The 10,975-nt window shown below is 33.3% G+C and overlaps 1 protein-coding gene across 1 annotated transcript in view; it reads right to left on the minus strand.

The window, feature by feature from the left end:
- Positions 1-10,631, minus strand: part of LOC120086902 (uncharacterized aarF domain-containing protein kinase At1g71810, chloroplastic) — a 30,932-nt gene extending 20,301 nt beyond the window's left edge. The window contains exons 1-8 of the mRNA XM_039043714.1: positions 10,583-10,631; positions 9,742-10,274; positions 9,580-9,624; positions 8,659-8,697; positions 6,961-7,131; positions 5,864-6,016; positions 5,645-5,680; positions 2,818-2,861 (exon numbers count right to left, since the gene is read on the minus strand). Of these exons, the coding sequence (XP_038899642.1) occupies positions 2,818-2,861; positions 5,645-5,680; positions 5,864-6,016; positions 6,961-7,131; positions 8,659-8,697; positions 9,580-9,624; positions 9,742-10,274; positions 10,583-10,616 (1,055 nt within the window). The 5' untranslated portion in view covers positions 10,617-10,631. The remainder of the gene's footprint in view (positions 1-2,817; positions 2,862-5,644; positions 5,681-5,863; positions 6,017-6,960; positions 7,132-8,658; positions 8,698-9,579; positions 9,625-9,741; positions 10,275-10,582) is intronic.
- Between the last annotated feature and the right edge of the window lie 344 nt (positions 10,632-10,975).

Genomic DNA, 10,975 nt, shown 5'->3' on the forward strand with positions numbered 1-10,975 from the left:
ATATATAATTAAATTTGTCTTCACCCATCAAATTAAGCTTTTGGGTCAATCGGTGATTTAATAAAATTAAATTATCAAAATTAAATGCATGTGTTGATCATAAATATGTTAATTAGGTGTAATCTTTTATGCTTTTATTTCATATTTATTATGATTCTTTCCTTTGATGTATTGACCTTTTCTCTTATATAAGAATAAATTATTGTAATACAAAGATATTTTCATTCCATAAAAATTATGAGCTCATAATCTTGCATCTTAGGCCCTTTATGAAAACATCTTGAGCCGCTCTTCTTGCACTCCAAGACATTGTAATAGGTAGGTAGGTTGCCATGAATGGTACAATAGGATGCCGTCAAGTTATCTATATTTCTACATGTCACAGAATTTTGGGATAGTAAGACTTTGTTCTTCTACTTGATGGTGCTTTTTGTCAAAGGTCTTTTCTTTTCTTTTCTTTTTCTGTTCTTTTTTTCTTTTCCTTTTTCATTTTCCTTTTTTGTAATTCCAGGTTACAAATTGTTACTATCACTGGCTCTCGTACCAACTTGACATTAAAATATCTTTCTTCAGGGTGATCTTCAAGAAGCGTATATAAAGCAACCACCAAGGTTTGTTGCTCAAGAGATGGAAAATAATGTACATTTTCACAAATCTTTGTATGTAATAAAAATTGACGCCCACATGGATGGTTGGGAAAATTCAATCACGTGATTGAAAGAACGAGGAAAACCACCCCAGATTAATCTTTCTTTTTATAAACAATCTAAGGGTGGTGTCATTCTATTAGTTTTATATGTTGATGATATAGTTCTTCCTAGCGATGACAAATTAGTTGTAAATGTTCATGGTATTATCTAATATTTTGTTTTCTATAAATGATATGAGAATGGTGTCATCCTATTAGCTGCATATGTTGATAAATATTGTTAGTGTTGGTGATGACACATAGGGGACATTGTCTAGGGGATTAAGGTAGGGGTTTTAGGTAGCTAGGTTTAAGAAAATTAGGCTTGGGGTGCAAAAGTTTAGGAGTTTGGGTTCAAGAAGCTTGTGAATGGAGTGTAGGTTTAGGAAGCCTGGGAACGGAGTGTAAATTTAGAAATCTAGGGTTTGTGAAATATTTCATTGTATTTTATCAATGTTTAGTTTTTTGGATTAGTTTAAATTTATCATCCTAAATATTTGATTTAATTAATTTCAATATAGTCAAGTTTAAAACAAAATATTCTCATATTGTTCAAACATGACTATATTCAAAAATAAAATTATGTTTCTTACATTTTTCTTATTTTAAATTGACTAACTTAAATATGTAAAAGAAATTACTAATTTAAAACAAAATACATTGGGTAAATTTTTTAAAATAACTACATAAAAATTGGAAAATATATTTAATTTGTATATGACTAAGATTAAATAGAATATCGTACATACATATTTTATTTGCCTTGAATCAATCTAATTTGTAAATTAAGTATTTTTTTAATATGACTAATCTAAAAGTAAAAATTATTTATTTTACTAATCTTATTTTAGTAGATTGTTATTCCAATTCAACTCAATTTCAATTACTTTTACAAAAAAGTTTAAATGACTATTTGTTTTCATCAATTTTGAAATCAAAATTTGACAAAAATTAGTTTTTTTTTTTTAAAACTTATTTTCCCTAATTTGAGGAACTAAAAAAATCTTAAAGTTTGTTTTTATTTTTTATTTGGTATCAGAAATGTAAAACAGCGATGCAACAAGTAGAGACTCTTCCTCAATGTTTTCAAAATCATCTGTGCGTACGGTTTGAGTCGAGGCTGCCTTAAACATGGGCCTATCCTTTTGACTTTTGAGTGGTTGTCAAAAGGGTTAAAGGTGCTCAGCAGAACTTGTGGAAGGCTATTTCGAAAGAGCTCCCTTCTTTTGTTCACCTATCCATTGTATGGTGGGGAAGGGGAGGGATTCGTACTTTGGGATGATCATTGGGCAGTAGAGAGACCCATTTTTACTCTGTTTCCTCGTCTTTATAATTTGTAGGCGTCTATCTAGCTCTTGTGGGGTGTGAGTGGAATAGTAGGATTTTTAGAGGAGGGGAAAGTTTGGTCCCTCATTTCCTTTCATATTCACTATAGGCTTCGATTTCGAAGACCTTACTATTCTATACTTATTAGTCTGCTATTCTCTTTTCTTTTTTCTTATTTTTTCTCTTCTTCCACTCATCCAGTTTGTTTTCTTCTCTTTTTTCTTCTTTTTTTCTGGTTCTTTTATTTGTTCATTATCACACACAGGTTATCTTCTTTCGTTTTTCTTTTTTCATTTTTTCTGTGGTGTCATTGCTACCTGAAATTTTTTCTAATATTTTACAGTTCTACAATTTTTCAACACATATTACTAAGAGATATTTTTCAAGTTTCCAAATTTTATGTATGGTTTGCAATTGGTTTGCAATTCTGATTTTAAATATTTGCTGTATTTTCTTGTGTATTATTTTTTTCAAGTTTTTTCCTAGGTTTTCCCTTTGTTTTTAATTTTTTTTCTGTATTCTTTCTCTATTTCCCTAATTTTTGGGTATTGTTTTTAGCTCAAAAAATAATAGTAATAATTGATGTAGTTTAACCATTCTAAATGCTACAATATTAGGCTGTGGCAAGGTTTTACATTCTCATGATTTCTATTTCTATTTGAAATGAAGCTCATGCCTCATACCACCTCAAGGCTACACCTCTCTTCTCTATGAGAAAAAGTCTCAAGGTCGCCAAAAGTTCTTTAAAACATTGCTCTTCCCCAAAATAAACAAAAATCTGGTGATAATGAAGTTGCTCGTACCTGAACTTACGACCATTTTTTGCTTCTCTCCTGTAATCCATCTCCTGCATTCAATGTGATTTACGATTTACCTGTATCCAATCTTAACTTGAGAACAGTCATCCAAAAAACTTCAAACTGAAAATCTAAAAACTAGCAATTTATGATGACTGGATAAGGCATAACTAGTTTGAATAGGACAAATCTCCTTTTGTTGGTGGGTATTCACCCAAAAATACAATCACAAGGTTTCAAAGAATTATATCTGCCTCGTGACCAAGGACTAAAATATCGATGTCAATATTGATATCAAGATTTTAATTTTACAGATATATCGATAAAATATCGATATCAACAGATATTATTTTAAGTCATGAAATTTATAAAATTTATTTAGATTAATATTTAAGTTATTTTTACTCCCAAACTAAGCTATGGATATTGTTATTGGTATTCCATTCCTATTCATATTGGACATAGATGACATATTTTATGTTTTCGAATATTTATAAAAGATGTTAGAGATATCTATAGACATTTAATATCAATATGAACCTTTTGATGTATGGATATATCAACATGTTGATGGATATTTTCATCCTTGCTCGTGACATGGTTGAGAGAAGAGATCTTTAAAGCTAAGCTATAAGTATTTCTTCTTGTTACTTGTGAAGGATAAGTCTATGGAGTTCCTCCTAAAAGGATATCTCTTCCCTCACATCAAAGCAGGGAGGACGACTTCGTTTAAGAGAAAACTCTTAATTTCATAAGAACTGTTGCAATTGTACTATACTAATTTTGTGGTCCCTCATTGGTGTAAGGCCGAAAGGGCCCTTTTGTAAATAACTAGTTAAAAAGGATAGGAGTTAGTTAATTGCTAATTGTTAGCTAATTTTTAGTTGTTATGATAATTAGTTAAACATCTTGTAACTAATTTCCTCTGTAAATAAGATCCTTCTCTCCCATTTAGAAAGAGAATCATTTTCATTCTAAAATTAGTCTTTTGGTATTGCACCAAAATTGGTATTAGAGCACTCTAAGAATCCGAGCTAATGGCAGGATGAAGGGTTGCCCACCCAAGAGGAGGAGACAACCTGTGGCAAGATCAAGAGGTGGAAGAAACCCCCACCTTCTCTCCAAGAACTACAACACGACGCTTGCCGTCCGTTGAGAACTCTTTGGAGAGAATTCATGGAACAGTGACTAGCGTTTGAGAAAGTATGGAAACCTTCACTCGTAGGGTTGAGAGGCTGGCAGCAGCACCTCAAAATTGGGAGAACGCTCAACCATTCGTGCAAGAATGGTGAAGAAGAGGTGGTGCTTGGACAGCCAAAAAATTTCCAATTTCAGCAAGAAATTTATCGAGAAAGAGCTCCAAGATTGCACAGGCAGCTCCATGAAGATCCAATAAGCCGTTTTGAATAGGCAAGAATGGCAACAAGAATTCCAACATTGGGATTCTTCGAGGGAGTATGATCAAGAAGAAGAGTTATATTCTCCAGCGACGAGAAGAGAGGTATGGAGATAGAGGTGACTCATATGATTACAAAATGAAGATTGACTAGCCAACTTTTAATGGGAAGCGTGACATCGATACATTCCTTGATTGGATTGAGAACACCGAGAATTTTTTTCGATTATATGAATACACCAGATCACAAAAAGGTACATTTGGTAGCCTTCAAGTTGAAAGGGGAAGCTTCCACTTGGTGGGATCAATTGGAGATCAATCGGCAATAGTAAGCCAAGAGGCCAATTCAAACAGGGGAAAAAATGAAGCAGTTGATGAAACAGAGGTTCCTTCCTACCAATTATGAGCAGACCCTTTACAATCAATACCAAAACTATAGACAAGGGCCTCGACAATTGGCAGATTATGTGGAAGAATTCAACCGATTGGGGGCAAGAACAAATTTGGTGGAGAATGAACAACATCTAATTACAAGATTCATTGGCGACTTACGTGTGGACATCAAAAAGAAGATAAAGTTACAACACTTTCATTTTTTGGATGATGCAATTTGTTATGGATGATGCAATTTGTTATGCTGAAACAATAGATGAGTTGAATGATTTATGCTCCAAGAAAACTTCAAGAAAAACTCCTTGGGATGCTTCTGTAAGTAGAAAACAATACCTTGGACCATCTACTCCACCAATTTCATCCAAGGAAAAGGATAAAGAAAAGCAAGAAGAGGTTGATGAGAAGGAATCAGATCTCTTTACAAGCAGAAAGTTCAAAATCCTTATAACTGGCCTACATTGGGAAAATGTTTGAGGTGTGGTCAAGTGGGGCACTTCTCTAATGAGTGTCCCTATTGAATAAGTTACCTCATTGAGTTGCCTTGTGACCTGCATATTAATCCAGTCTTCAATATTGCTGATGTGAAGCCATATTATGCTCCGAAAGACTTTCATTTAGCTTCTTACCTCACTCGAGGACGAGTTTGATTTTGGGAGGGGTCGATTGGTGTAAGGCCGAAAGGGCCCTTTTGTAAATAACTAGTTAAAAAGGATAGGAGTTAGTTAATTGCTAATTTTAGATAATTGTTAGTTGTTATGTCAGTTAGTTAAACATCTTGTAACTAATTTCCTCTATAAATAAGATCCTTCTCTCCCATTTAGAGAGAGAATCATTTTCATTCAAGAATTAGTCTTTTGGTATTGCGCCACTCATCTTCTTTAATGATAAAGTGAACTCCCTTATCTTTAAAGATAAAGCTGATTATCCACGTTACCTATCCCTCATCTCTTGGCACTATTATAGAAACCCTATTTCTCTAGAAGAAGTATGATTAAAATTAATTTTAAATTAGCTTGTGTTCAAGATTTGAAACAGAATACATACCTTGAAAAGACTTGTTGCCCATTCATCAACAACCGCCTGCATATTAAAAGTAGTTAGATAAATTATATGTGCTGCGATTGTGGGTTGAACCCTTTGCAAAAACTCACTTAGACCTCAACGAAATTGAGGGAGTCGGTCATTTACATATGCAGTCGAAGAACCAAAAGTGTTAGTTCACTTGTTGTGCTCTTTTACACCGATGTTTATAGGTTACCATACCTGGAGATCAGTATTTAATTTGGCAACCTTGCGAAAAACAGCAGCTAAATACCGCAAGATCAAGATATCCAGAGCTATAGCAGCCTGAACTCCCGGCCTTTGGACTTTGACAGCAACTACTTGTCCATTACGACGAAGCCTTGCTTGATAAACCTATATTTTAGAGAAGAAAACCCAATTAACTTGTCTAGACAAGGGGAAAGTACTTGTATTAAGACAAAGCAATTTATGAGTAATTATTTTGCAGAGGCCAAAGTAACAATATTTTTTATCTTCAGCCTTTAGGTGGTACTTCTTTGTAGTCCTCCGTGTTTCTTTGCCTTCTGTTAAGTTTTCCTTTTTCATTTTTAATAAAAATGTATTGAAAGCAAACCTATGATATTTGAACTTAAACTTGCAAGACTAACACATCGCAGTTAAAAATTTTAAGTTACTAATCTGTTCAATGTCCCTTTGTTTTAGCTGTCTATATTTGCATTTTTTTTTTTTTTAACAAGAAACTTCTCGTTGATGTAATGAAAAGAAATAAAAGTCTAAAAGATACAAACTCCCAAAAGAAGAGAAAAAGAACAAATACAAGCAAATAGAGATACGTTTTCTAACAACTTCGACAGACATACCTCCTTCAAAAACTGAAAAAACAATATTACTACAAAAACTACCAAAGAAACCCAAAAAATGACCACCAACCAAGCCCAGAAAAGAGCAAAATGAAAACACTTCGACTTTGCACGAACTAAAAACCTGATAAAAGAAGCTTTTGATGAACCAGCAACAAGAAACTTAAAAAGGCATCAGTACAGTAATCTTCCCTTCAGAGAACACTCAATCCCTTAATGACTCTTTGTTAGTGGCTTTCATGAGGGAGACAGAGAATAGCAAGTCATTTGATGAACCATATTTTTTCTTTCTTGTTAACTATCATGCTAACATTTTGTTTAGTTGATTGTAGAAAATTTTGCAAAGAGAATAAAAAATGAAATTGAAACTTTGACAGATGTTGTGCACTATTTTTATGATCACATTGAACTATCACTTTCCTAGATCATTAATGTATTACACCTAAAAACAACACACCCACAATGAAAGATAAAAACCTGCCCAAGAGATGCTGCAGCAGTCGGCTCAGGAGATATCTCAGAGAAAAGCTCATCCAAAGGTATATTTAGTTCTTGTTCTATCATATCAAAAGCAAGTTTAGATGAGAACGGAGCTATTTGGTCTTGTAAAAGTGAGAGTTCATCCAAATAAGAAGGTGGTATCAAATCCTGCAAAGTACATTAAATAAAATCTCACCAAACCACATAAAATATCTCAATCAGACTTTAGATATAAATCAATGAAGAAAAATGAAGCTATTTGAAAATAAGTTCTATACATATTATGTTTATTCACTCAGTTCACTCCACTGATGTGCCATTTTTCTGCTTTTTTTTTTTCTTAAAGAATAACTTATTTATAAAGAGATAAAAAAACACAAGAAGAATGGTCAAGTGGAAAAGAAACTCTTTCAATCTTTCCAGAGAAGAATGATCAAAATAGAACTTGAAATTTTGATCTACTGATAAGGATCCTGAAAGCAATTAAATAGAAAATTTCTGAACTCATTCATACAAGATTTTACATCACAAATACCCCAAGGTATAGCGGAACCAACATCTCCAAGATGAACCCAAAGAATATCAAATTTCTTATGAGCTTATACATTCTCTTGCAACATCAAGGTGAAGGAATAAACATATACCAAGAATGAAAGAATGCAATATTCTTGTAGAAAAAGAAAATAGATCACAAGTATTAAGTCTTCCAGAAATTAAAAAAAAAAAAAAAAAAAAAGATTACAAGAGCTTCCAAAAATTTAAAATAGAATATATTTGAAAATACTCTTCCACAGCATAGAGAATCCAAAATCTCAAATCTTCAACCGAATTACTCATGTCTGCATCTAAACTTTGAACTAGCAGAAAAGGGTCCAAATTTTGAAAATCAAAATTCACTAGAATCGGAATGGGACAAAGATAAAACCCCCCCCCCCCCCCTAAAGAAAGAAAGAAAAGATCTTTAAATTTTTAACCATGTTGACCTAGTGATAAATAAAAGGCTTGGGTTTGATAAAAGGCTAAGGTCAATCAATATTGGCCATCTACCCTTAGGATTTAATATCCTATGAGTTTTCTTGATATCCAAATGTTGTAGGTCAAGCAGGTTGTTCCATGAGATTAATCAAGGTGTGCATAAGTTGGCCCAAACACTTACGGATATTAAAAAAATAAAATAAAATAAAAATTAAGTTTTCTCCCTCCATATCTGGCTCTCATTGATATCAAACCTCAGGCCTATAACAATATTAAAATTTAGATCGATTATTTGACACTTTGAAGAACAAAATAGTTTAATGGCCACATTATATGGTTACGATCTATCTAACCAACTTTCAATGGTAAAGCTAACTAAGCTAATAATGGTATAAAAGTTTTCCTTGTCAAATAAATTTGAATCTGAAAACTATGTATAGATACCGTAAACTTGCAACTTAAACAGTCTTTTAAGTGATTAAAAGGTTCTACCAATATCCAAAGCAAGTACTGATGACCATACAAATTCAATACCAACTACCCATTTCACCTTTCAATCAAAGGTCCAAGGTACCTCCCTCCCTAGAGTGATTATCAGAAAGCATTTCCAAGTAGAGAACTACAAGAGGTTGAACAATTCTTATCAAAGTAAAATAAAATCTCAAATATGACATCATACAATTTCTAAGCGGCTTTGAAGAAACAAATTAACAAACTTACAGCTCGAGATGAGACAGCCTGAGCAATTTTGATGTATGCCTGCAAGACAATCATAATCAAATAAAGCCACGATACAAATAGACAAGAGTTATGGTGAAAAGATTCCAATAAGGTAGATATGAAATAATTCAAGCTTACATAACCAAGGTTTGAAATATCAATGTCAATAGAAAATGAAATACAGAAGTCTCGATTTTATGGAAATATCGATGTCGATGGGAATTTCGGACAACTTTATGAAAATTTATGGAAGTTGATGCAAGTTGTTCTAATTAGTTAAAGCAACTTTGATTGTGGATTAATTAGACTATAATTAACCATTTTTAATCAACATTTCTATAAAGTAAAACAATATTTAGATGTACATTGTATATGTTTGTGTAAATATCAATACAAGAACATAAATTTAAAAAATAAATACAAAAATAATAACAAAATAATATAAAGTTTAGGAATATTTTAAGGTAAAATGATGTGAAAATGAAAGTTTGGATTGTAAAAGAAACAAAACTCACATCAATTCAATTTTGAGACGAAATGATGTGAAAATCTAATTGAAATTTTTTTAACGAGGTTAAAAATAAATATAGGTCCTTTTTTGTGATTTTTTTCAAAATCAATTTGTTTGGAAACGAAAGTTTTGGATTGAAAATAAAGCTGAAAATTGAGAAAAGTTGGAAACTATAAAAAGTAGCACATTGACAAAACTTCATCTTTGAAACGACGTTGACATGTGAAACTATACAATTGTGTGTGTAATTTCAAGATTTCTAGAAATTTTATTTGAAATGAGGGAGAAAACGAAATTCCCCTACCGAAATTTCGAGGGTATCGAAATCTCGAAAATTAAAATTTCCACCGTACTCTGAATATGATATTTCTATTAAGCAGTATAAATCAGGGAAAGTGACACGAATATACCGGACCGAGCTCCACCAACATTTTCCTAAGTTTAGCAGCTCTGACCTGCAACGAAGTCATCGGAATTACAAACCAAAACTCATACAGATACGTGGATTGAAATAACAGACGACCTAATAATAAGTAATGACTTCCAGCGAAAAAGGAAAATCACGGTCTCACCTCGAACATGAGGTCGGACCTTTCCCTCAAATCATCGATGAGCCGTAGACCGAACCATCGGCCAAAAGTGGAACCGACCTGAAGAAGTCTCCGAAGAACAAGTAGCGGCTTCCTCCGATAAATGGCGGCAATCTTCGAGACGCTGTATTCAGCCAAGGACTCGGCCTCGTATGCGGTTAGATCGAAAAGGTAACCGGACTTCTCTGTGAAGGAATCGACGGCGGTGGTTCCATTGATGGCACATCGGCGGAAGTGGAAGATCCAACGAGGCGAGAGAGCGGTAGGAAAAGGAGGAGAGGAGTGAAGATGAAACAGAGGATGGTGTTTGGATTCAACAATGGCGGAAAGTGAGGATGATGATGATGAAGGCGGAGAAGAAAGGAGTAACATTTTGTTCGAAATTTGGAAATCGGTGAGAGAATTCGAAGCGAATGCTTTGGTTTTTTTCTTACTACGAAGAAGGCAATGCAGAGGCCTAACGGCTATATTGTGGTCCACGTGTCGTTTTTCTGCTCTTCCTTTTATCTTCATTCCTTCACACAAAAATAATTAAACAAAAAAAGGCATGTTAATGATTTTTGGTCGATTGCCCCATTTGCCTATTTTCTAGCCTCCTACTCCATGGGATAATTAATTAACTCTTGTCAGTAAATCATTTCGTTTTTTATTTTTAGTTTTTGAGAATTAAATTTATTTTTTATATTTTTTTTTTACAATAATTTATATCTTTCTTAAATACAATAGTTAAGTTCTTAGTTAAACGCCAAAAATAAAAACAAGTTTAAAAAGTTACTTCTTTATTTTCAAAAACTAAAAACCAAAAACGAAACGGGTACCATACGAGTGTCACGGGGTTGGAAGCGCGGTTGTTGCATATAATTCAAAATTTCCCCCTATGGCACTAAGTCTCACTTGACCAGCCTACTAATCGGCCCACTGTTTGCTCAAAAGGTTACTATCAAGTCGAACACACTCTAAAATGGGTTGTGTTTGCTAGCTCACAATTGGAAGAAAGGAAGGAAGAGAAGCACTTTGTGGAAACAACACTTTTATTCACTCAAGGTTATAAAAACCACAATACAAGGAACATTTACTCGCAAGACCAACTCTTAAAGAATTTACAAATGGAAAGAATTCACTCTTGCTCTCAAATGCTAAAATGAACTAAGCGTTTTTGCTTATGTTCAAGTCTTGGCATTCCAAGGCTTATTTATATGTGGAAAGGGAGCCTAAA

This window comes from Benincasa hispida, chromosome 9 (assembly GCF_009727055.1).
Source record: "Benincasa hispida cultivar B227 chromosome 9, ASM972705v1, whole genome shotgun sequence".
In the NCBI taxonomy this organism is placed as follows: domain Eukaryota; kingdom Viridiplantae; phylum Streptophyta; class Magnoliopsida; order Cucurbitales; family Cucurbitaceae; genus Benincasa; species Benincasa hispida.